Genomic DNA, 26893 nt, shown 5'->3' with positions numbered 1-26893 from the left:
GTCTTCGACGGGCATGTGACTGAGTGAGAATGCAAGAGTGGATATAGCGTGAATGTTTTTGTTCTCATAGGTTGACCCCGTGTTTTTGGGAGGGGTTATTTTGAAAACTTGGGTCCTTGTGATTTGTTTGCAATCAGTATAATGATATTTTTCTTGTATTTATCTCATGTTTATTACTAGTTCGCTTGTATGTCTCTCTTGTTCTTTTGACCCAATAAAGATGAAGGAAAAAAAAATGTATGTCTTCCAAGGCATTGCTCAGATTTGTGCATTAACAATCAGACTTCTCTCCCCTGCATTAAGGAATGTGAATGTTAGGGTCTGATTCACTAAATACTTTTCCCCATTCTGTGTCTATTGGAAAAGACTGTAATGAATTGGGCCCTTTGCCAAACAACAGAGAGAGGGAGAGACTTGTAGGGATCCTGCATATGTCCTGAGCAGAGAGATAAAGAAGCAAGGCACCCTTGAACATAGTGCAGATGATTCTCAGATCTACCTCTTTACATCAGAAATTTCATCATGTATCCAGTCCCAGATCTCAGCCTGCTTGTCTGACATCTCTGTCTGGATGTCCCATCTCCACCTTGCACTCTCAGTATGGTCTTATCTTTACCCCAAATCCACTTTTCCCCTTTCCCCTTTCTATTTATGGATAACACAGTCATCCTCCTAGTCACCTCAGCCTGTAACTCTGGGGCTATCTTTGACGCCTCTCGCGCCTTTTCTACACATATCTACAACACTGCTAAAATAAAATATACCATTTATTTTCTTTATAACATCAGCAAAATCCATCACTTCCTTTCTAAACCATTATCTTTTATCACCTTCCACTTGGACTACTGCAAGCTGCTTCTCACAGATCTCCCAGCCAACCCTCTTTCTCTACTGCAATCTATCCAAAATTCAGCTGCGTAACTTATCTTTTACCATAGTCAATATACCCATATGACCCTCCCTTCTCAGTTCACTTCATTGTCTCCCTACCACTCCTGCATTCAGTTCAAGCTAATCTTACCTATAATTGCCTTCACTCTGCAGCTCCTCACTACCTCTCCTCTCTTATCTCTCTCTACCCCTCCTTGTGCACTCCACTCATCAGGCAAGTCACTCCTATCTAATATCTATGCCCTTCTCCCATGCTTACTCCTGACTCTATGCTTTCCACCTGGCTGCTCCGTAAGCTTGGAATAGACTTCCTGAGCTGGTGCGTCTTGTTTTATTCAAATCCTGTCTACAAATCCACCTTTCGAGGCCGCCTTTATCCTGTTCACTGCCTCATTGATTTTAACCACTTTTTACTAAATTGAATTTCCAACTTTGCCCTGTATATTTGTCTTGATTAGATTGTAAGCTATACCCAGCAGAAACTGTCTCAAATGATTTTGTACAGTGCTGTGTATGTCAAGTAGCACTTGTAGTGGATCTGGTGATGGTAGACCCTTGGTGCCGAGGAATGGTTGGCACAGCCTAGCAGGCAAACCTGCTAGGCCCCCTCTATCAGCTTGCAGACATGCCCTGTGGCAGGACTGACTGAAGCTTCACCTATCCCAGCCACCTCTCTCCTTTGGATTCTGGCAGCCAGCAAGTCTTAGGTGGATCCTTAGGGCGGCAGCAAGAACAAGAGTCCAAGGCCAGGCAAAAGTGGGCTGTGAGAACCACTAGGTAGGCCAGCAGACAACGAGAACCAGTAGATGGGCCAGAGGTCGGGTCCAAAGCAAAGGTCAGGTCCAGGCAGTAAATAAGAATGGTCAAGGTCTAGAGTCGAAGTCAGTAGCCAGGAAATCAGCCAGAGGGAAGACAAGACAGAGCAAGGGCAGTGGCAGGACCAGGCAGGGCGGGGAGGACAAAGATTGGGCAAGGTGAGGGCATGGCAAGGCAGGGACTCGGGGTCACGGCAGTAACACTGAAGGCGTACAGAAACGAGAATGCAGGAACAAGGCATCATAGGGCTGTTCTGGGGTCACTTAAGTAGAGAGGACTAGTGATGTCATCATAGGGCACTATGGCGCTTTTCCCACTGCGGGTCCTTTAAGAAGCTAGCAATCTGGCACACACGCACCTAGGGGGAACCAAAACCGAGTGCCACATGATGGAGCCGGTGGCATTGGGGTGAGTAATGCCAGTCGCAAGTGGGTCCCACAACTGGCAAGCGTAACAGCACTATAGAAGTGATTAGTACCAGTAGTAAGAAAACTACTTTAAAATGTTGAAAAATGCTAAGGAATTACATGTTGTTTTTTTTCCTTTGGGTGAGAAAAGACATTTTAAAAAGCTGTTGGTGTTTTTGGTTGGTCTCTGAGCCTTGAATCCACTTCAGTTCAGACTTCCTGGAAGCTTGTGATTTGCACAGTCACCAGAAACCCAGAGACTGGAATTCCATTTCTGTGATGGTTCAGACTGTGCAGGCTGTTTTGCTTTCAAATTTGGGCTTATTAATTAATGAGCTCTGTCTTTTGTAGCTCTGTCATTTCCCATAGCCGCATCGTCTTTTGCAACATAAGCAGCTTTGGAAGCCTAATGGGGCTTCTTTCTGTATCCCTTCTCCTTTTAAAATAAAGCTAGTCGCCATATGTCAAGCTTTCTTGCATTGCTTCCTTTATATTTAAAAACAAAAGCAAGACGACTTTAAAGACTGCACCAGTCGTAGCTGGCAGTGAGACAACAGAATGAAGGTTTGGGGTGTGACTTAGGTCTTCATGGTAACTCACTCTAGAAGATCTTTCTGTGACAACTTTTTCCTTCGGTTTCAACTTCTTCCCACCCTACTTCGGGCCCCCCGTGCACAGTATTTTGTTCTCACATCCCATGACCATAAACCCTCTTCTGTTTCTATCCCTTACTATTTAGATGGCATCATATCTATAATGAGCACTGAAAGAGGCAGTTCTTGTATCCTGGCATTGGGAACTAAAGCAGCCACAGCATTCATAAAAAGAGCATCACTGACTCAGAAATCAGAATTGCACATCGAGACAAAAAACAATATTGCAGGTTGCTCAGAGGAAGAAGTGTTGCCAGTTACTAGACATGTCAAGTAGGTTTACCATCTACACTCTCCCACGGATTACATATATTGCAAAATGTAACAGCCAGAGTGGCATTCAGCAGTGTAAGAACGCATCATGCTGTCCTTCTCTAGCAGCTACATTGGCTGCCAGTGGCTGAGGGGTAAATGTAAGCTCTTGATGCTTGTTTTTAGGATATTGCATAATAAGGAACTCCATTGTGACCAGACTGGCATGCTGTACTCCCACAAGAGAAGCCTGAGAACGCCCCCACTGAAACACATGAGTGTCCCCTTACAGAGCCATGGCATTCTCAGTGTGGTGGGGGCTGCTTCTTTGGAGCAATCTGCTTATAGAAATTTATCAGAAGCCATATGTTCTTACGTTTTGTAAAAGGGTTAAGCATTTCTTTTTCCATCCTAAAGTATAGCAGGGTAATTAAATTGGTGACTTGCTGGGTTGTTAGAGATTGCAGTCTGGATTTGTGTTTTGAAAGTTTTTTTATTGTGTTTTATTGATTTTGATTGTATTTTATTGTTGTACACGTCAGTTTGGATTGTGGAGGTGGTATAGAAATTTGTTGAAATAAATATATAGATTTATTTCTACATTGTAGTAATGAGGTTAATCAGAGCAATAATGAACTTCTTGGCACAACAGTAAGTGCAAATAATACTCATCCAGAATCTTGTTCTATAATTTAAATTGGATACAAGGCATGAGAAAAATTGACACATTTATTTTGTGTTTAGCTGTTAAAAGCAGTGATCATTTCTGGAGCTGTGTGTAGAGGAGAAGGAGGAGGAGATTAAACTATCTTGAAGTTATTTTGAAACATTTTGACATTACAATTACTTCTAGTCATTAGGGAAAAGAGGATGCTATAGAAAAAAATGAATTATTTTACAATGACAGCAATAAATCATCACCAACTACCCTCCTATTTCATTGTAAGGAGAGACAAGGTCAAACCCCAAAATACATAGAAAAAAAAAGTACTTAGTAAATATTAGGAGGTACAGAGCATATTCAAAATGGCTTTACCATAAAGCAGAAAGTCAACCGGATCCATTAAATAGCACTGAGGTTAGCGGTGCTTAAATTTATGGACAAATCTGTTTTCACCTTACTTGTCTTTCATTTAAGAAATATCAGTAGCTGATCAGGATCAGGGAAAGCACAATTCATGTCTTTATATCTAATTTTACACTTACAGGGATACTGAGAGAGAAAGACCAAGCAATTCCACCACTTTCTACCTAAAATACAAACATTTTCTTTGCCTATAATGATACGAATGAGAAATGTCTTGGTACAGAATAATCTTTTCCAAGAGGACTGACATTGAAAAAACAGTTTTCAAGATGCAGTTTGTTAGGTTCCTAAAGAAAATGTATAAATAGTGTACCTTTTTCTGGTTCAGAATCAATAGATGTTTCAAATTCCTTAGTTAAATTTAAATTTGAAGCAATCTCAGTTTTTCCTCCTTGTAACAGAGAGTGATTGGTAAGCTTTTGATAATGGTGGTAGGGTCACTTTGGTGATTACTGGTGTTTTCATCATATAGTATTTAAATACAATTCAGAAATATTAGATTATTTAAGGACGTTCACACCTCTTATTCTCGGCAATCTTCAATCTCTACTTTTCTCCTCAGATAGACTGTCCCAAATGGAAGAATCACTATTACTTTGCAACAACCACTTTGCACACCAGGTTCTCCGGGTTACCAGCATTCTCCTGGTCTAGCAGGTCCTATGCTGTGACTTAAGTCCAGGTTTGTGTCTAGAAGCCTTAAAGGGTTGAACTGAAAAATAGTGCATGTTCCAGCCTGGGCAACTATTGTTAGACCAGGTGTAAAGGTATTTCTTTAGAATAAGCTTAAGTGAGTCAAGAATTCTGTAATCCCCTGACTGATCATCAAGTCTAAAGCAGAAACTGCTCGAATAGTGAGCTTCCCAGCAGAAACAGCAGCCTTCCATTAGTTGGTATTAGTGGGGAATCAGTTGAAGTTTTGGTGATCTTGACATCCCCTATATTGCTTGTCTTTCAGTAATTCAGCAAAAAAAAAAAAAAAAAGGAACAAGGACATGGAGCTCAAACTGATCCCAGTATTTTCTGTTTCATCTGGAACTCAACATATTGCTCCTTATGTTTCACAAGGAAGTCACAATGAATCACAGAAGCACTTCGCTTGGCGGATAACTCAGTTTATTTATACACTGTATCTGCTACTCTGTTCCATTTTTAAAATCACTTTTATCTCTCGTGACTATAGTACTAAGCTTTTTCCTTGTACCAAATATTTCATGTAATTTTGATTTATTCACATGCTGCTCAAATTATTCCATCCGTTTACTCACCTGTACCGCAGTAGCCCCAGGAAGCAGAAAAGATCAACTTAAATGGATGATAAAAAAAAAAAAAGGTTTAATGAGTGCTCACAGTCAGCGAAAAGTGAAAAGGCTTTTACAGTCCTAGAAGTGTTGATTAACTTAGCCTGATTAATCTTCTGAAGGAAGACAATTAGCCATAAGCAAGCTAAAGCAGTTTGCAGCAGAAGGAAGATTATAGTATAAGGGGTTATGGTTATAGTATAAGGGAGAAACTCGGCAGGAACTTAGATCCTTGGCTTCCTTGCTGACTGGCAGGTCCTGTTTTTATAGATTTTATCATTGGAAAAACAATTGTTTTGAAAACAGGTCTTCAAGATCTCTAGCAAAGGGATTTTGTACTGTGCTTGCTTCAGTGTTTGGGTTGTAATGTGTGATGAATTCAATGTTGTTTTTCCAAATTTTTGCACATATTGTACTGCACGAGCCATATTCTAAGGCTATTTCTCAGTCCCACAATGCAGTGTTCACTTAAAACATGTCTCACTGCATGACCTATCCTAAAATTATTGAATAGTTGTGAATATAGTTTTTCCAAGGACATAGAAGAGTGAATCAAGCTGTAGTGCTTCTCTGACCAAACACAACTGTTTAGAGGTTAATGGCCATGGATGATGGCCATTTGAGGCAACCTTGCAAAGCACTGATGCGGGAGGATTGGATGTCCTCATCCCATCCTCTTAGAGCAGCATTTCATGTCTATGAATTAGGGAACCTTGGATTAGAAACAAGAGGGGAAGGGTTTGTTTGGGTTTCCTCCTGCTCTTTGAGGTTGCCAGCTCAATCGGATTCGGTTGCTTTTGGGGAATGGTGCCACAAGCCTTTACTTACAACTGCCAGGTGTTTATCACCTTTCTCATATTTCTCCTTCCAACAGTTCAACCATCACAGTTGCAGTCTTCAGCCAGGGGCAACAAATCACAGCTTCTGGTAAATATGGATCCTAAGTCTGGCCACTAGGTGTCATTACGCAATGACAGAAACTCCTCCCCACCCCCATGAAGAGGTTGTGAGTGCTGCCTCTGCAGCATTCCCAGCCAGCCCAGAGAGCAGAAGATCTGATTCAAGAATTGACCCGGGTCCTGCCACTGAGCCAGTGGAATGACCCTGTATTCAGATTTTAAATTATAGGATAATCTGTGGCCCTCTGAGAAGGTAACAGACTACCTTGTAGTCAATGGTTACCTGGCAATATAAAAAAAATATATGTTTTGTTTGGAAGCTTCTTAAAACAAATATTGACCAACACATGTGTGGCTTGGGAGCCACGTGCAGCTCTTGCCCTCATGTCTTCATGGTGTCTGAGCACCACTGCAGAAGAAAGAGCTGGAACTGGAAGTGCACACAGCAAAACAAAGCAGAGACAAGCTCGTCTGCCCCCTGCTCCAATCCCTTCCCTCCTGTCCTTCCAGTGCTGCTTACTGCAGTGGAAATAGGAGGGAGGGAGGGCTGCAGCAGGGGGCAGAGGCTCTGCTATTCCCCCTCTGTCTGCAACCAGCAGCACTGGAGGGTGGAGGAGAGGGGGAGAGATAGGACAGTCATCCTGTGACATGCTCCCCTCCCCCCCCCCCTGCATTAGAGGGCTCGTCTAGAGGCATGAGGCTGGAGTGAAAACTGCCCCAGGCAGATCACTGTGCTCAGCTAACAGCAATGGGGGGAGGGAGGGAGAAAAGGGGGCATCACTTTCAGCTCCAGTCACACCAAAGTGATTTGTGGTGGTGGAAAAGGGGTGAATGCTTGGGTGAGATATGAGATGTGGTGAACGCTAATCAGCTGAGGAAGGGATGAATGCTGGGAGAGACTGGTGGGAACAGGATTGGGGGGGAAGAGAGACTGGTAGGGATAAGGGGTCCTCGCCGCCCAATCCCCCACCCCCCAAAAAAAAAAAATTAAAAATAAAACCGTGAGACTCTTTGCTACTGTGCAATCTGATTCCATGGCTCTTGGTGCATGAAAGGTTGATCACCCCTCGATTAACATATTTGCTTTGTGATGGAAAATATTGTCCCCTTTCTGGAAATATCAGTCTCCATCTGTTACCGTGTTTTTCCCAAGGGTCAGCATTTTTTCCACTATAAGCCTTTGTTAGGTGGGGAGAGACAGAAGCATAAATAGATTAATATTTATGCAGGATACTAAATAGCCGTACTGCAAACATGCAACTTCTCTGTGTGTTAGTCCTGCTTCTATCACATATTCAGGCCGCTGCAATACTGTGCGCTCAGGCTAGTGCACAGGTTAAACCACGATTGGACGTGTGTTTTGGACACACATCCATAACCCCTGGTGCAATAAGGGAATTAGCGCATCCAAAACGTGCATCTAAACCAGCACGTAGCTAATAGCATTTATCACATGTAAATGCCATGTTGATGAAGCTATTAGCTAGTATTCCCTTATGTAAAAAATAAATGCGCACCTGACGCACACATTTTTACCCTCAAAAATTAATGCCAGCCCCAGAGCTGGTGTTAAGTCTCGAGGAGCCTCAAAAGTTTACAGTGAAGCAGAAAATACTGCTTTTCTGTGCTTCCTCCAACTTAATATTGTGGCAATATTAAGTTGGAGGAAGCACAGAAAGCAGAAATGTGAAAAAAAAAAGGTCTTGCGACAGTCAGGTTAGGAAAACGACGCACATCCATTTCTCCTGGGCACCCAATGCCATGGATGTGCTAGGGGCACAATTTTTCCTTAGCACATCCATTATAGCACAGTGGCTCACTTGCCTATTTGCATGGAGTGCCCAGGAGAGGTAATTGTGTGTGTGTGTGTTAAAAAAAAAAAAAAAAAAAAAAAGTATGTCCAGTTTGAATGCACCTTTTTAACGTGACAGTATTGCATTAGCCTGATTGAGTGAATTTTCTCATGTGATAGAAGTTAATTAGTTGTAGTCACCACTAACAGGTTCACAACTTCCTTATTTATTTGTGTCCTATTTTATCCTTTCATTGGTCATATGTGTCAAAACTAAATTCATCTAATAGGAATTTTAGTTCAGCAGTTTGAATGTGAGCACGCTGAGTCCAGAATCACATGCTGTCTGCCTCTTATTAACGATACTTTGATATTCTTGACATGGTTCCAGCCATAAACACAGTGACCTTCCCATAAAGCATGTTCCTGGTGAGGCTGTGCTCTCTTGCAGGTCTTTAAGAAGAGCATACTTACAGTTCAAATATTTTGTCTGTAGTTTCACTGCACTAGATGTTAATTATCTGCTGTAAATAACCAGCAATATGACATGGGGCTTGTATAAAGGTAGTTAGATACATGCATTTAACAAGGGACAGCAGTCCCACTCAGCTAATTCTGTGTGCGCTGTGGTATATCTCTTAAGCCAAACCATTTTTCTTGCTGATTTTCCAGCAGCATGACCTCTAACGAGGACATCACGCTGGGAGGCTGTCATCTCCGTTTCATCCCCCATGCCTGCTCAAGAGCTTCATGCAAAGCCTTCCAAAGGAGGTGGAATTGAAACTGAAACTGTCCTCTGATTGTAGTGCATCTCTTTAATGGGACAGTGCTACTTAATGAGGTCATTTCTTTTACCTTCTGCAAGGACCACATATGAATTAGTTACTTATAGACTAATTTTGCTTTCATCAAACTGAAAGCCTGAGGTAAACTGCCTCTGTCCCTACAGGTCAGATGCTAGTAAACAGTTTTCTGGTGTCAGTTCAGAAATCCATTTTTGTATGACTTTATTATACTGCAAAATCTGATCTTGCTTTTCCTGTGGCCTCGGTATCTCTGTTCTGTCATCATTACTCTTCCTTCTGTGGGATTTCAGGATGAAATGATGTGAAAACAGCTCTAAGCAATCAGAGACTAATCTGTTCTGTATTAGTTGGCGATGGTTTTTTTGTGATACTCTTACTCTACAACCTCCAGTCCTCCCCTGAATTAGCAAATGGAAAAAAATAGTCCTTTGTTTTTTGTGTTTTATTGACTTTATTAAGTTGAATGGTTTTTGAATCTCTACTGTAGTAGAATATTGACCTGAATCCCAGTGTTACGATTCTGAAAGGTGGATCCCTTGTCCGAGGTGGAGTTGGCGCCACCTGTGGAGGGACCCCCCACAGATCCCCACCATCGGAAGGCGAGGCTGGGATGAAGCAGAGACCCAGTACCAGCCATGTTCCCCTTGGGTTGAGCCCTTGGGTGCCGGTGCTGGCTGGACTTATGTGGTCTCTGAATGCGGATGAAGAGCTCGAAGGAATTCCCCAGTCTGGGACCAGAAGCGGGCGACAGTCTGAAGTGAAGAGCGAGGGCCGCAGCGGACCTGGACCCGACAGCGGAGGACCCAACAAGGGTCAGGACCCGAGGGCAGACTCCCCGGCATTGGGTTGGACCATGTGGCAGAAAGCAGAGTTGAGATCCAGGCGAAAGGTCGGGACAGGTGGCAATCTTTGAAGTCGAGTTCCAGACGAAGGATCAACAGCCAGAAGAGTCAAGGAATGCGTGGAATCCAGGAGTGATCCTCCAAGGAGGAACAGGAAGCACGGACCAGGAGCCAAGAAACCAAGGCAAGGTCTGAGGGGCAGACCTTGCCTTAAATAGAACCAAGCCAGGAGGGGCCGCGACAATTTCCTGTCATGGTCCCTTTAAATGAGAAAGAGAGACCTTGCGTGCGGCTCTAGGGAGGCCCGGCAAGGGAGGAGCTATCATCAGGAAGAGAAGGCAGGCCAGAATGCGGTCTAGCCCGGCGGCGGCCAGAATGGCTGAGCGGAGCGACGCCGGGAACAGCTACCCATCGCAGCCAGTGCCCCCGGAGCGACAAGCCCGCGCCATTAAGTGGCAGGCACCATTCGCGGACCACCGCAGTCAGCAGCCATAACAGTACCCCCTTCTTTAGGCCTCCCCCTAGAAGGCTTGGGTTTTCCTGGGTGATTAGTGTGGAATCTCTTGATAAGGTCCTTGTCTAGGATGTTAGTAGCAGGTTCCCAAGAGTTCTCTTCAGGCCCGAATCCCTTCTAGGCTAGGAGGTACTCCCACTGGCAGCCTTGCCTCTGGACATCGAGGATCTCATGGACTTGGTATATGGTTTCCTCCTCCACCCTGGGCTGTGGAACTTCAGGGGCCTTCCGAGTAGGCCAGGTGAGGACTAGAGGTTTCAAGAGAATTATGGATCTTTAGTGTGGCTGGCAGATGAAGTTGATAGGTCACGGGACCTAGTTGCCGAATCACCGGGACGGGACCAATGTACCGGGGGGCCAGTCACATCGATGGGACCCTTAGATGGATATGCCTGGTACTAAGCCACACCTTTTCTCCAGGACGGAATTGGGGATCCGGTCTTCAATGCTGATCAGAAACGTTTTTTGCCATGCCTTTAGAAGCATCTGCTGAGTGTAAACCCAGAGTCTCTTTATTTGTTTAGCTTTTGATTGGGCTGCCGGAGAGGGGACGGGCAGTGTCAGAGGCAAGAGCGGCTTGGGTTGTCATCCAAAAGCAATTTGAAAGGGTGAGGTCCCAGTGAAGGTACAGGGATGCGAGTTGTGGGAGAACTCGGCCCAGGGAAGAAGTGCTGCCCAGTCGTCCTGGTGGGTGTTCACATACAATCGTAGAAATTGTTTTAAAATACGATTAGTTCGTTCCGCCTGGCCCTTGGCTTGGGGGTAAAATCCAGGGAAACGTGGAACTTTTTGCAGAGGTTGAGCCAGTATCTGGCCGTGAATTGAGGACTGTGATCGGATGTGATGTATTCCGTGGAGGCGGAAGATATGAAGCATAAACAGTTGGGCCAGATGGAGAGCAGAAGGGAGGGTGGGTAGAGGTGTAAAGTGGGCCATTTTTGAAAAATCGGTCCACTACTACCTATATCACCGTGTTGCCCGCAGAGGGTGGGAAGTCCACGATGAAGTCCGTGGAGATGTGTATCCATGGCTTCGTGGGGATCAGAAAAGGTTGTAATAGCCCCCAAGTTTTTCCTGCTGAGATCTTGTGCTGAGCACAGACTGGGCATGAGTCGACATATGCCCGAATATCCTTGCGCATCTTGGGCCACCAGTAATACTGCTGGAGAAGGGTTTGTGTCCGAGCTCATCCTGGATGTCCGGCTAGCTGAGTGTCGTGTGCCCAGGCTAGGACTTTACTACGAAGCCTCTTCGGGACCACAGTTTTACCAGGCGGGACTGTTAGCATGGCGGAGAGGACTGGTATGATGATGTGTTGGATAGGCTCTTCCGTGCCCTCAGCAGAGAAAGAATGGAACAAGGCGTATGCCTTAATGTTTTTACTAACTGGTCGGTAGCGGAGTTCAAAGTTAAAATGTGTGAAGAAGAGCACCCAGCAGGCTTGGCGCAGGTTCAGACGCTGGGCTTGTTGGAGATAAACCAAGTTCTTATGGTCTGTGTAGACCAAAATATGGTGTTATGCCCCCTCCAGCCATTGTCGCCACTCTTCGAACGCGAGCTTAATGGCTAGGAGCTCCTTGTCGCCAATGGAATAATTACGCTCTGCCAGAGTGAATGTCTTCGAGAAGTAGGAGCAGGAATGAGAGGTTCCCAAGGTGTCGTTCTGGCTCCTACTCCCTCAGCGGAGGTGTCCACCTCCACCATAAACGGGCGTCTGGGGTCTGGGTGCCGGAGGCAAGGCTTCTGCAGGAAGGACCACTGAGAGCCCGGAAGGCCTTGATATTTGCCCCACTTGTGAGTTAGGGCCATGAGAGGAGTGGTCAGTTTAGAGAAGTTCCAAATAAAACTACGATAGTAGTTAGCGAAACCGAGGAAGCCCCGGAGAGCTCATAATCCACTAGGTTGGGGCCACTCTTGGATACATCTCAGCTTGGTAGGGTCCATCTGGAAGCTCCGATTCGAGACAATGTACCCCACGAAGGGTAGGGACTCTTTTTCAAAAATACACTTCTCAAATTTGGCATAAAGTTGATTCTCTCTCAGACATTGCAGAACTTGGACGACATGCTGTTGATGGGTCTGTAGATCATGGGAAAATATCAAGATGTCATCTAAGTAAACCACTACGCATTCATAGAGCAGGTCTCGGAATATTTCATTTATAAGGTGTTGGAAGACGGCAGGAGCGTTGGTAAGTCCGAACGGCATGATGAGGTACTCATAATGGCCGTCCCAGGTATTAAAGGCCATTTTCCATTCATCACCCTCTCGTATCCAGATCAGGTTGTAGGCCCCTTGAAGATCCAATTTTGAGAAGACCCTCACTCCTTGCAGACGGTCAAAGAGCGCGGCTATCAACAGCAATGGGTACCAGTCCTTGATGGTAATAGCGGTTAGACCATGAAAGTCGATGCAAGTGTACAGGGTCCCGTTTTTCTTGCCGACGAAGAAGAAGCCGGCCCCGGATGGGGACGTCGACCGTCAGATAAACCTCTTCTGAAGGTTATCCTGAATATATTAGGACATGGCACGAGTCTCCAGAATGGACAGTGGGTAGACCCTCCCGTGAGGCGTGGTGGCTCCGGGAACCAGATTAATAGCACAATTGAAGTCTCAATGTGGGGGCAAGGTGTCTGCGGCCTTCTTGGAGAACACATCAGTGAACTGGTTGTATTGCATTGGCAGGACCTCCAAGAGCGATGTGCAGTGACAACTGGAGGAGAGGGGTAACCTCTTAAGGCAGGTTTCATGGCATGAGGAACCCCAGCAGATTAGTTGTAAAGATGTCCAATCAAACTGCGGGTTATGACATTGCAACCAAGGTATGCCAAGTACAACAGGGTGGATGGTTTTCGGGATGACATATAGGGTATTGTGTTCCGTATGGCCCGGTGCAATACGCATTGCAATGCGCCAGGGGAACCGTGCGGTGCGTTATTCTCCCCGGAAGGGGGTCTCCACGGATGGAAGAGAGAGTTAAGGGTCTCGGGCACGGACGGATAGGGATAAGCAGTTGTTCTATGTCCCGCAGGATAAAGTTTCCTCTGGCCCCAGAATCCACCAGGGCCAGTGTGGGGGAATTTGTGACCTCCCAGGAAGAGGGTCACAGGCAAGGTAAGTGGGGGAACAGGTGAGGCTATGCCTAGGGTCACTCCCCCAGTGTATTCTATGCCTTGGAGTTTCCCAGACGAATTGGGCAGAAAGCAATGAGGTGGCCGGATCCTCCACAGTAGAGACAGAAACCCACCTTACAGCGCCTTTGCCATTCCTCCGGGGAGAGAGGTCCTCGTCCTAACTGCATCAGTTCTTCGACTATCCCCTCGGTGGCTGGAGAAAGCTGGGAGGTGAGGGAAGATGACTGTGGAGGAATAGAAACTGCTGTGTGTCTTCTCGAGCCCTGAAATTCACGAGCCCTTTCCTGCTGGTGGCGGTCAATCCTGGTTGCCAGCTTGATGAGGGAGTCAAGCAAGAGTGGGAGCACCCAGGCCACCAGCTCATCCTTGATCTTGGCAGACAGTCCATCGAGGAATATGGTCTGAAAACAGCTCTCCTCCCAATGGAGTTCTGAAGCTAGGGTTCTGAACTCTTATCGTGTTGTCAGCAAGAGAACGTCCTCCTAGGCGGATATGCAGAAGGTCGGAACCGTCGGCTACCTGTTTTCCTGGGTCCTCAAACATCATCCAGAATAGCTCTAAAAAGCGAGGTAGATCTTGCAGTACCAGATCAGAACGCTCCCATAGCGGGGAGGCCCAGGCCAGGGCCTTACCTTCCAGCAAGGATAGGATGTACGTGGTTTTAGTCATGCTGTCTGGAAATAGGGAGGATTGAAGGTGAAAGGAACCCCCAGCACAGGCGGGGTTCGCCAGCATAGCGTGGAGGGGCTGGCAGCAGGATTGCCTTGCAAGTGGGTTCCTGCATCATGGGAGGATTCGGTGCTGGTGGAGGGATTGTGCGAGCTGAGACCGCCGAATCCAAATGGGCATTGAGCCGCTCCATGGGCGACACCAAGGACTCTAATACTCGCTGTTGCTCCAGAATCTTCTCGGCCAAGCCTGGAATGGCTTGCAGAGCTGACATCTCTGCCGGATCCATGGCCTTGGTTTACCGTTACGATTCTGAAAGGTGGATCCCTTGATGAGGTGGAGTTGGCGCCACCTGTGGAGGGACCCCCACAGGTCCCCACCGTCAGAAGGCGAGGCTGGGATGAAGCAGAGACTCTGCAGGAGCTTCGCCACTACCAGCCACATTCCCCTTGGGTTGAGCTCTTGGGTGCCGGTACCAGCTGGACTTACATGGGGGTCTCTGAATGCGGATGAAGAGCTCGAAGGAATTCCCCGATCTGGGACCAGAAGCAGGTGACAGTCTGAAGTGAAGAGCGAGGGCCACAGCGGACCTGGACCCAACAGCAGAGGACCTGACAAGGGTCAGGAACTGAGGGTGGACTCCCAGGAGTTGGGTCAGACCAGGCAGCAGAAAGCAGAGTCAAGATCCAGGCGGAAGGTCGGGACAGGCGGCAATCTTTGAAGTCCGAGTTCCAGGCGGAAGGTCAGGGCAGGCGGAGATACTCGGAGTCGGTTCCAGGCGGAAGGTCGGGACAGGTGGCAGTCCTCGGAGTCGAGTTCCAGGCGGAAGGTTGATACAGGCGGCAATCTTCAAAGTCTAGTTCCAGGCGAAAGGGAAGGGCAGCGGCGATACTCAGAGTCAGTTCCAGGCGGAAGATCGGGACAGGCGGCAATCTATGAAGTCAAGTTCTAGGTGAAGGGTCAACAGCCAGAAGAGTCAAGGAATGCGTGGAATCCAGGAGTGATCCTCCGAGGAGGAACAGGAAACATGGATCAGAAGCCAAGAAACCAAGGCAAGGTCTGAGGGGCAGACCTTGCCTTTAATGGAACCAAGCCAGGAGGGGCCCGAGGGAGGGACCGTGATTCTAGGGAGGCCCAGCGAGGGAGGAGCCATTATCAGGAAGAGAAGGCAGGCCAGGACATGGCCTAGCCTGGCGGTGGCCTGAACGGCCGAGAGGAGCAACGCCAGGGACAGCTGCCTGTTGCAACCAGTGCCCCCGAAGCGGCAAGCCCGCACCGGTAAGTGGCAGGTGCCGGTCGCAGACTGCCGCGGCTGGTGGCCATAACACCCAGTGTAAAATGGTATAGAAGAGGGAGCTATGGTGGAGGGGTGAGAGCAAGCCCGGCCAAAGAAGAAATAAACTAGATGAGCAAGCAATTGGTGGGAAACTGTTTTCTGTGTAACAGCTTCACTAATATTAGATCTCCACATCGGGAGTGAGTGTACTGAGCTGCAGAGCCAGCTGTGGACCAGAGCTGATTCTCTTACTCTTCACCCACTTTGATTTTTCGTTAGAGAAAAGAGACCCACTAAATTTTTGGGTTTGTAAAGGTTCTGCATCTTTCCTTCCTGCAGGTAAGAAAAAGCTGTTCAGACTTCAGCTGAAGTTTGGTTTCAGTTCCACTAAAACTACTCAAAGCAGTTGTTATTCATATTAAGAAAAAATAAATATTTCAGTTTTTAAAACATTGCCTGATTGAAGCGTATGGAATAGGATGACAGATAAGGAGCTTTAGGCCTCTCTAGTCTGCCCAAATTACAATGGAATAGATCTTCTATGTTGACCTGGAAAACCAAATGTATTCATTAAAAAATGTACACTGACATGCTAAAAACATATAATTATTCCGCAAAGTACTCCCACCAAATATTTACCTCAAATAAGTTTTCTGTCCCAAATATTTACTTTCTGAGATCTAATTGTACAGAGTCCGACATTTTAAAAGGTGACAAATAACAAATACTTTGAAAGCAGAGCCCAATAAAACAAAAATAATCTTTTATAAATCAATTTGCTTTATAAAGAGGTCCAAGTGAATTCAAAATTTGGTATCTCTTGTACCTTGATACATTTTTTTGCAAATAGTCATCAGTTTCAGGAAAAAGAACTTTCTGCAGATGCACGATTTCATTAGCTTAGAAAGCATCTGAATGTCTTTCCAGATTGCTGAATACTAGTAGACGTATGATTCAGGGACCAACAGGCCTGTGCATGCCGCAAAGGTGATGCACTCAGATCCTGGGAGATATGTGGAGGGGGGGGGGGGGGGGGGGGGGGGGGGGGGAGAGGTGTCACGACTGTGGCAGTACCCAGGCTGTGAGAGAAGAGACTACGAGTGGAAATGAAGGCAAGGCATTACTTTCTATAATTACATATTTACATGAATCACACTGTATGTTTGAGAAGAGTTCCCCTGTGTTTCTTGCTTTAAAGGGGAGTATCCCAGTAATCTGGCTCTCATAGCACTATGAGAAAATGAAACGCAATCTTATCTATTCTTATAAAGGCAGGTCCAGCTTCATCAAATGTTTCCTCCTCCTCTTCTTTTTGCCAGTGGAAAACTGTTTTCCTGGGAGAGATCCGTGATGCCATTTTATAATATTTCTGATAGTCATTTCTTTCTCCTGCCATTTTTATTTTTTTCTACCAGTTACAATCATGAAAATCAGTATTTATGGAAATGTAGGTCACAGGCAAAGCATTTCTAGAGAAGGCTTTCTGTGGTTGACTTCACGAGTAATTCACTGCAGTGCAGAGGGGTTCTCTGTGTACGTGGGAAATGCGAGAAAGCAACTGGCCCTCCATGGGAAGCAGCCCAGCCATGAGTCACAGAAGTGGCTAAGTGCAGCATTTGCTCTGTATTTTCATAAGCGCAGTCCTCCCACAGACCCAGAAGTATTGTATTCTCACCATGAAAAGGATAACCTGCCAGAGAACTACTTCACTTCGCTCCCATTCTGCCCTCTTTCACTAATCTCAGTTGAAATGAAAGGAAAAGCAGGAAATGAAAAATCGTAATGCTTTTTACTGTGGCCCTTACTTAAAAGACTTATTCACATTTAGTGCCTATGGAAATATCTATAGTGAACAAATATATGGTCCTGATTTTCAAAAGCATGTACAAGCTTAAAACAAGGTTTTACATGTGTAAATGCACTTTACCCATGTAAATGGGCTTTTGAAAATTTCTACAATATATGCCATTGAATTATCAATAGGTTTACCCGTGCACTTTACACAGCTTTACAAAACTGCTACAATAGTAGTTACATGTACAGTTGTAAATCCTTTTCAAAATTATCCCCTTAGTGCAATATCAGCAGACCAATACAACGTATCTGTAATAGACTCTAAAAAGCTCAGCCCTGTTCCACATATAAGATTCTCATTTCTTTTTGCACGAAGAGATATGGAGAAAGCCTTAATTTTGTGCATTTTAAATATGGGATGTAGAAAATGGGCTTCTGTATCTTCTTGGCTCTATACAAATGCACACTTAGACTCATTAAGCAGGCTTAATCTTATTTGAAATGATTAAGAACAAAAAGTTATGCGTTAGCTTTAGAGTGGAGCTGTAAGTGACTTAGAGGGTTCTGAGGTCAATTAAGAACATACAGTTTTTCATAAAAATGTTTGTACTATTCCTGATCATCTCAGCTACCGGAAAGCTTTGCATTTTGTTAAGCCTGCCCCAAAATAAGAGCAGAGTCAACTATATCCATTTATATTAAAGAACATATTGTACAACACCAATCAGTAGAGCCAGATATAAACTTCACCACTGGATCTCAGGCTGTAATGTATCTGTGCTGCCAGAGGTACAGAAAGAGAGGCTGTATTTATGCAATATGTATCCTGTGAAATACTATAAGGAAGACTCCAAACTTATTTCTGAACCAACGAAAATCACAACAAATAATAGATTATATGTCAGTTTCTCTTGAAATTATTTCTAATAGTAAGATAGTCGGTACCGAGTTCAAACTATACAATATTCATACAAGTGATTTATTGACCCTCTTAACATCCCACGGTCTCTTCGGGCATCTCTGCTCTTTGTCAAGCCGCAGTTGGGATCATCTTTAATCATAGGTCATAGATTCACTTGTGTGTAAGACACTTTTTGTTCATTTTTTGTTTTGCCGATTTTTCTTATTTTTCATTTAAATAAAATATTCCTTGAATGAATTAGCTCAAGAATACTTCCCTTTCGGGGATGAACAGAGCACAGTCCATGGAGGGCGTTACCCTTCCAATGAGATCAGAGTGCAGTTCGAAGGGTTGGAAGGGTAGCGCCCTCCATGGACTGTTCTCTGTTCAACCCCAAAAGGGAAGTATTCTTGAGCTAATTCACTCAGGGGCAGATTTTAAAAGCCCTGCTCGCGTGAATCCGCCCGGATTTACGTGAGCAGGGCCTTGTGCGCCGGCGCACCTATTTTCCATAGGCCTGCCGGCGCACGCAGAGCCCCGGGACTCGTGTAAGTCCCGGGGTTTTTTGTCGGGGGCGTGTCGGGGCAGGGCCGATCGATGCAGCGTTTTGGGGGCGGGATGCGGCGTTTCGGGGGCGGGCCCGGGGGCGTGGTTTCGGCCCGGGGCGGTCCGGGGGCGTGGCCGCGCCCTCCGGAACCGCCCCCGGGTCGCGTCTCGCCAGCGGTGCTCTGGCGCGCGTGGATTTACTTCTCCCTCCGGGAGGCGTAAATCCGTGGACAAAGGTAGGGGGGGGTTTAGATAGGGCCGGGGGGTGGGAGAAGGGCGAAAGAGAGTTCCCTCCGAGGCCGCTCTGATTTCGGAGCAGCTCGGAGGGAATGGAGGCAGGCTGCGCGGCTCGGCGCGCGCCGGCTGCCCAAAATCGGCAGCCTTGCGCGCGCCGATCCTGGATTTTAGAGGCTACACGCGTATCTACTAAAATCCAGCATACTTTTGTTTGCGACTGGTGCACCAACAAAAGTACGCAAACGCGCATTTTTTTAAAATCTACCCCTCAAGGAATATTTTATTTAAATGAAAAATAAGAAAAATCGGCAAAACAAAAAATGAACAAAAAGTGTCTTACACACAAGTGAATCTATGACCTATGATTAAAGATGATCCCAATTGCGGCTTGACAAAGAGCAGAGATGCCCGAAGAGACCGCAGGATGTTATGAGGGTCAATAAATGAACTCTGTACCGACTATCTTACTATTAGAAATAATTTCAAGAGAAACTGACGTATAATCTATTATTTCCTGTGAAATACTGCCATATCCAGTGACGGATGCAGAAAGTTGCTCTACTCCTCCTACTTCTTATCATTTCCATAACACTACAAGAGGTATGTAGCAGTGAACGCTCCAATAGCACAGGAACACACCCTTTCTGTGCTGGACCAACAACGCTATTTTGTTTTCCTTGAGAGAAGAAACCACGGTGCCCACAAATCTTTCTTCACGCGTCCCTTCATGTAATGCATTTTGAAATTCAGTGCAGGATTAATGGCTCTTGGCAGAGTCCCTAAAGAGTGGGATATTAAAATATTTTTGTAATGTACAACCTCACTTTACCTATCCTAATACCATCACTAATGCTGGCAGTAATCCCCATCTTATTTTAATCCTCTTAATCTTTGAAATATAATTTTTTACCGTCTTAAAAATGAAGCGATAGGGTAAAGTGTCAGTGTTCCTTTATCTCTATCCTCCTTACTTATTAAATGAAATTAATATTTATTGTAAAGGGAAAGGCTGAGGAAAGCACTGTTGAAAGGTTTTTTGTTTAGGGTGTATTTTGCATTAAAATGCTGGGCCTTCACCATTTCTCCAAAAGAATAATGGAGTATTTCTTTTAAATGCTGCATCCTGGCAAACATGGAGCATATACTTGTCCGAGGGAATCGAAACTAGCATGTGAATTTAGCATGCCTGCCAATGCTTGAGATTATAGAGATTGCTGGGTCATCATTCAGACACAATTTCCATTACGATCTAGTTCTGTGAAAGGTGCAAGAATGGTTTACTATCAGGATGAACTCTGAAGTTGCTTTTTTTGGGGGCCAAACATAGGTTGTTTTTGAAGCAATGAAGAAGCCATTTAATTATACAGATGTTAGATATAGCCCGACTCTTCCCTATTGAGAAGACATGCAGTACTGTTCTACGGAGCTTCTGATGTGCTTTAACAACCTAAGCAAAGGGACGTAACAGAGCCAGGGCTACAAAGGAAACCTGTTCCTAACTATATCCCCCTCCACGTTTCACTAAAGAACAAAAACCCAGCCAGAGAGTGAGGTAAATGATGCCCAGCCGTTACAATGAACACTGACAATGAGAATGACCAAAGGAACACCAGCAAAGATTCAGTCTTATTCAAAGAGAACTTGTTTCATTCTGTGGTGATGGTAAAATCTATTCATTGATTAAGACCCAAGGTCCCCAGAAACTATAGGATACCCTTCTAGCCTATTCTAGCATAATATTTTAGATGCAGATATGAATAGCTTTAATTTTTGCAGTGATCCAGGAAACAAGCACCACACTTCAGTGGTACATCTGTCCATTTCAGGCCTTCTTTTAGCTTGAATCTTGTGCTTTAATACAGTAAAGATATTCAGTTGGAATGTAGTAAGCTGTACAATCCCTTTTTCCTCTTTCTTCATGTAGAGTAGTCTCCTGAATATTTTAGTTAACAAAAAAAATTGTGGACCCTTAGGCTGAGGGGGAGTTGGCGCAACTCACAGGAAAGAACCCTGTAAGCCCCCACCATTGGCAGGCGGAGCCGGCTGAAGCAGAAACCCAACTGGAGGTTTGTGAATACAGCCCATGTTCCCCTTAGGTTGAGCTCTCGCGTACTGGGGGCCGGTTGGTCTTAGGTACAGGCCTCTGCGGAGATGGAGATCCATTGAAATGAAGTCATTGTAGGCCAGCACAAAGAAGGAAGCAAAGTCGGACATACAGTGGTCAGGGCAGGTAGCAAGCGCCAGGGTCAGGTTCAGGCTGTGGTCAGAGGCAGCAGCATTCGAGCAGTGTTGTAGTCCAGGCAATAGTCGGGGCAGGCAGAGATAATTAGAAGCAGTCAAAAAAGCAAACAGAATGTTGAGAATTATTAGAAAGGGAATGGTGAATAAAACGGAAAATGTCATAGTGCCTCTGTATCGCTCCGTGGTGAGACCGCACCTTGAATACTGTGTACAATTCTGGTCGCCGCATCTCAAAAAAGATATAATTGCGATGGAGAAGGTACAGAGAAGGGCTACCAAAATGATAAGGGGAATGGAACAACTCCCCTATGAGGAAAGACTAAAGAGGTTAGGACTTTTCAGCTTGGAGAAGAGACGAATGAGGGGGGATATGATAGAGGTGTTTAAAATCATGAGAGGTCTAGAACGGGTAGATGTGAATCGGTTATTTACTCTTTCGGATAGTTGAAAGACTAGGGGGCACTCCATGAAGTTAGCATGGGGCACATTTAAAACTAATCGGAGAAAGTTCTTTTTTACTCAATGCACAATTAAACTCTGGAATTTGTTGCCAGAGGATGTGGTTAGTGCAGTTAGTATAGCTGTGTTTAAAAAAGGATTGGATAAGTTCTTGGAGGAGAAGTCCATTACCTGCTATTAAGTTCACTTAGAGAATAGCCACTGCCATTAGCAATGGTAACATGGAATAGACTTAGTTTTGGGGTAATTGCCAGGTTCTTATGGCCTGGATTGGCCACTGTTGGAAACAGGATGCTGGGCTTGATGGACCCTTGGTCTGACCCAGTATGGCATTTTCTTATGTTCTTATGGAAGCAGACAATGGTAAGAGGCAGGCAGAGGTCAAGCAGCATAGAGGTCTAAACCAAAGTCAAAAGCGAGGAGTCCAATCTGAAGGAGACGAAGAAAGGCGGATGAGGAGCCACAGGAGCAGGACAAGATACTGGAGACAGGGAAAGAGGGGACTGACCATGAAGACAGGAAGACTGAAGACAAATCAGACTGCCAGGGACCAGGACAGGACCAGGACACAGGAGCACAGGAATACACACAGCAGAGACCAGAACCAGGAAGTGAGGATCAGGAACCAGAAACGCAGGCAAGCACTACTCCAAACGGAGTTGACCTATTGCAAACGCAAGGAAGCATTGCTGTGGAAAGCCTTTATGTGCTGCTGGTCCTGATGTTGTCGAGAGGTGCCACAGCTGATTTCCTGCCGTGTCCCTTTAAATCAGTGCAGGTCAGGCATGCGCACACTTAGGGGCAGCCTTGCTGAAGCTGGTGGCTTCTTCCTCCAGCGTGGTATCAAGCCTGGTCAGGCACAGCAGTCGGCAATATTGTCGTCCTGGGGGTCTGCCTGGACGAGAAGGACTCCTGGCATCGGGTCGGGGCTGGAGGTAAGAACGATGATCCATGGGACAGGACCACAGGCCGCTGAGCGCAACAAAAATAGAGAATGTCCCACTTTTCCTCCCAAATACCTTTTATATTCAGTAATAGCTATTTTTGAGAAACACTCTGGACCAGTGGTGATTGATGGGTGAAAAAGTAGGGGCTGAAACCATTACTCCTTCCTTTCCCTCCCTCCAGCACCCAGTACCCCTCTGCACTCTTTCCCTTGCATTGTCTTCTCCTTCCCCTAAGTCTGGTCCCTAGATGTCCCACAACATTGACAACCTGTGGCCAGACTTGGAGGGTAAAATTCTGGTGTGTAGCTCCCGGTTGAAGGCTCAGTGACAAGGCTTAAGGAAAATTTGGGAGGGGAATAAAATAGGGGGAAATTCCCTAAGATGAAAATTTTCAAACCAGTGCATGGGCGCACATTTACATAGAAATGATGGCAGAAGAAGACCAAATGGCCCATCCAGTCTGCCCAGCAAGCTTTCGTACTTATTTTTCTCATAATTATCTGTTACTCTGACCTCTGAGGTCAGGGCCCTTATTGGTAACTTTTTGGTTCTAATTTTTTTCCACCCCCGCCATTGATGTAGAGAGCGGTGCTGGAGCTGCATCAGTGTGAAGTATCAAGCCTAAATGGTTAGGGTAGTAACCGCCGCAGTAAGCAAGCTACTCCCACGCTTATTTGTTTTCTCAGCCTGTGCAATTCAGTCCTTGTTGGTTTTTGTCTGAATATAAATCCTCTTTTCTTTATTTCCTCCTGCCATTGAAGCAGTGAGCTGCGCTGTATATGTATTCAAAGTGTGCACAATAGTCAGCCCATGCCCAGGGATGTGGCCATTTTATACCATATGTGCGCATGTTATAAAATAGCCTGGCCATGCGCACATGTGTGCCAAATTTTAAGAGGGCCTGTGTGCAAATGCCACTTCTACTGCGTAAATCAGAGGATTTACAAAGGGGCATGCTACAACACCATTCCCAGCTTTAGCAGTTCATCCTCAATTCGACCAGCTAAGAGAGAGAGATCCTCCAGCCTTCACGCCCCCCCCAGTTAGTCCAGACCCTTGAAACCTCACATATCTGCCCAGTTTTCTTTACATTTTAACTTACACGGCATCCATAGCAGAAGTAAAGTTGTGCAGCAGAGGGCCTCAGCACACGCCAAGGTGTGTAAGTATTTACGTGCACATCTTTGGTTCAGGCCCCAAAACACCCCTGCCCTGCCCAGACCACGTCCCTTTTTGAGATGTGTGCACTGCAGCATTTACGAGCATATCTGGGCGTTCACAAGCCCAACCTCTTCGCACATCCCCCCCGAGTGATGCGTGCGTCAGCTTTTAAAATTCACCTCTAAGTAGTTGCAAATAAAGGCACACAGTGGACTGGATCCCGGCCCTCTTTCTAATTGAATTAGAAGCTCATCAGAGTAGTTCCATTTGTAGGTCATTACATACACAGCTTTCTTGGGCTCTGTCACCAAAAGAAGATTATAGGTTTGAGCTAAAAAAAAAACCCCAACAAAAACAAAAGTGAATTGTATCTTAAATGCATATCCGATGGCAAAACTTGAAGCAGCCAGAAGCACAACAAAGTGAAGGACTGAAATAAACTGATGAATCTGGACCGTTTCCTGCTGGAGCACTCGGGGAACAGGAGGCGGGAATGAACGCAGAACCAGAGGTGTGCTGGCTGGCAGACATCCAGCACTATATGGCAGAGAGCCTGGGAAGCCTGGTCATGCCAAGCTGAGCCCTGCGAGTTCCAGAACTGAAGAAGGAACATTGAGTCTCCCAGGCATGCATCGCAACTTTACTAGGCTACCAAATGTTTTAGCATCTCCCCCCAGTTTATTACTTTTATTTTAAGAATCTCCTTTCCACTGCAAGCTAATTTTACTGTCCCAGTCTCTGGAATGAGAACACTCTTTTAGACATTTCCTTTTCTTTCTCATCTTTCGATGAGCTGTCCTTGACAGCAGAAAGCTTGGCACACCCTTTCTGATGGCCGTTGGTGAACATGTCTCCATATCAGCTGTGCAAGATGAGAAGCAGAAAGGGGTGCAAGTGGACACGGGACGCACCCGTTGCCATGGCTCTAGGAATTAGCCTTCCAATGCTGGATATCTGGCATGAATGTTGGAAATTGCCAGTGTTTTGCATCAGAACAGCTGCTCTTTTAGTTTCTGCCGAGCCACAGTGAGCAGCAGCCAAATGTGCGCGTGCTGACAAAAGAACAGATATTGCAAATGAAAGGCAGCGAAGTGGTTTTGAATTCATTTAGATAAAGCTTGCCCTTCTCCTTCTGAAATGAGGTGTCCTAGCAACTCCACACATATTGAATACAAGAGCAGGAATAAGATGCAATGGCTTTTCTGGGGCTCTCTTCTAAACAAATGTTTCAGGTAAATATTTCTGACAGAAAGAACATGTGAAAATTGTTTGGCCTATATTTTCATCTTTTCATGTTCTGGGCTGCTCTTATGAAATAGTAACAAAATGGAAGCAAAGGGAGCAGCAGACTACTTCCAAATTGTTTTGCTGGGACAAGCGGCTTAGCAGTGCTGGTTCAAATGCCATGTTCTGTCACAGTGCGGAGGATCGGCTTCAGTTTGTAAGACAGAACCTGTTAGAAGCAGCATTTAAACCTCTGTGGGGAGGGAGTCTTGGCCATCACACAACAGTGACACCTAGAGGCCAGGCTTAAGGGAAGGCGTTCTGGTGCATGGCTCTCAGCTGAAGATTGTTACTGCAATGACTGGGCTGAGTGACTTGGGAGGGAATGTAAAATGGTGAGAAAATCCCCAAGCAGTCACACATGAAGGTTCCTGCTGCAGGATCCCGCCCCTGTTTCTGACTGAGGTAGAAGTATAGCGCCCCCTATCTGCAACTGGTGGAAATTGTGACTCTTCCGCTATGGTGGTTCAAGTTTCCAAGTGGTGATGAGGTAACTAAAGGGGTTCCACATGTTGCCCTCTTCCCGACCTGGTAATTTAGAAGAAATGGGAAATCCCACCCAGCCAATGGAGCTCCCAGAGGTTGGGAGGGGAAGCAGGGAGTAAGAAAGATATTATGTAGGAAAGAATCATTTAAAATTAACAAATATTTTATTGTGGTAACAATTATGAAAAGCAAATAATAAAAAAAATGTAACCAACTGGCAATGATTTTAAAACCAGGTCCAACAGCTATTGTGTACCAACAGTAAATGCAATTCACTTTAAATCTTTTGCAGTTGAACAGTTATCAGAACAATCTTTACCAACTAAGTCACTAAGGTAATTAGCATTTCCTAAGTTTCTCTCAAAAGAAGCAAGATGCATTCAAAACAGGTAATTCAGGCAAGTCACAATATTATTCTTTATACTGCATTTTATTTAGCACCAATGCATTCTCTGAACTTGATGCTTTGGACTGCTCTCTAGCTTGTAGTATCTTTGAACTTTTTTTAATGTAAGTATAATTTTCTTCTGTTATGTATTTCTTTTGTTTTTGAGCGAATGTCACTAGGGTCAGGCCAGACTTAAGATGTTGTAAGAGTGCACACTTAGCTGAAGGTTGCAGGGTGTATTGTCTCTGATCCTCCAAATAGGTGCTTGTGGCACTGATTGAGAGCGAAGCACTCCTGGTTTTGGGGCTCTGGTCCTCTTCTCTTTGGTCACCTTCCAGGAACTGCAGGAATAAGCTATTGGCCTAACTTTAAGAAAATCAAAAGCTTCTGGCAATCTAACAATGTGGCCCTATTATGTGTGCAACAGGAACCTACCATGTACTGAAATTTTAACTAATAAAATAAAAGATAAGCAGTTATCCTTAACTACTGGTCCTTTCTCTTCCTATGGGAACAGAAAATATTTTAATTCTTTTTCCAGTCATTCTTTCAAAATGTCCCACTCCTTGCATATGATTTTTTACGTCTCCACCAATAAAAATTGAGAAAAGACTTCTTGTGGCATCCACTACTTTGTTATTTCCTTACGCCACTCCTTCCTTCTACAGGGAGGAGTTTGTCTAAATTTGGAATCTAAAGACATCTGGCTTTATGCCTGGATTGGTTGAAAAAAACCAGTTTAATTGTCCCGCTTAATGTCTTTTGAATGTTCACCAAACAGTAACACTGGCTCAAAACATTGATTTTTCTTCAGTGTAATTACATCTCAGTATATAGAAGACAAAATGGGGTAAAGTCACTTCTCACTGGTCTAGTCCAGCTTTTTCCCCTGTGTCCCCTCTGGCAGAAATGTTTCACACTGGGAAACAACTGGCTTCAGTGCTGTGCCACACTTATGCACTTAACTCTCCCCTTCTGCTTGCAATCTTGACTTTACAGTTTTCCCAGTCAAATTTTAAATTGTAAATCACTCCTGAATAGAACAGGTAAATTCCATGTTCTGTTCATTTAATTATTTTTAACTTTGTCTGTACGTCTTCCTTACCTTGA

At 45.2% G+C, this 26893-nt stretch overlaps 1 protein-coding gene across 2 annotated transcripts in view; it reads left to right on the top strand.

Annotated features, from left to right (window-relative positions):
* The window catches only part of LOC115076385 (ephrin type-A receptor 6-like), a 148653-nt gene that overhangs the window by 73543 nt on the left and 48217 nt on the right, over positions 1 to 26893 (top strand). Inside the window, exon 1 of one of the 2 annotated variants that reach the window (XM_029577738.1) lies at positions 25687 to 25784. The exons of the other annotated variant lie outside the window; for it this stretch is intronic. Coding sequence (XP_029433598.1) covers positions 25770 to 25784 — 15 coding nt within the window. The 5' untranslated portion in view covers positions 25687 to 25769. Of the gene's footprint in view, positions 1 to 25686; positions 25785 to 26893 lie in introns of those variants that run through there. 2 annotated transcript variants of the gene reach the window in all.

Source organism: Rhinatrema bivittatum, chromosome 15, assembly GCF_901001135.1.
Source record: "Rhinatrema bivittatum chromosome 15, aRhiBiv1.1, whole genome shotgun sequence".
NCBI lineage: Eukaryota > Metazoa > Chordata > Amphibia > Gymnophiona > Rhinatrematidae > Rhinatrema > Rhinatrema bivittatum.
This window is presented reverse-complemented; position numbering and strand designations above follow the sequence as displayed.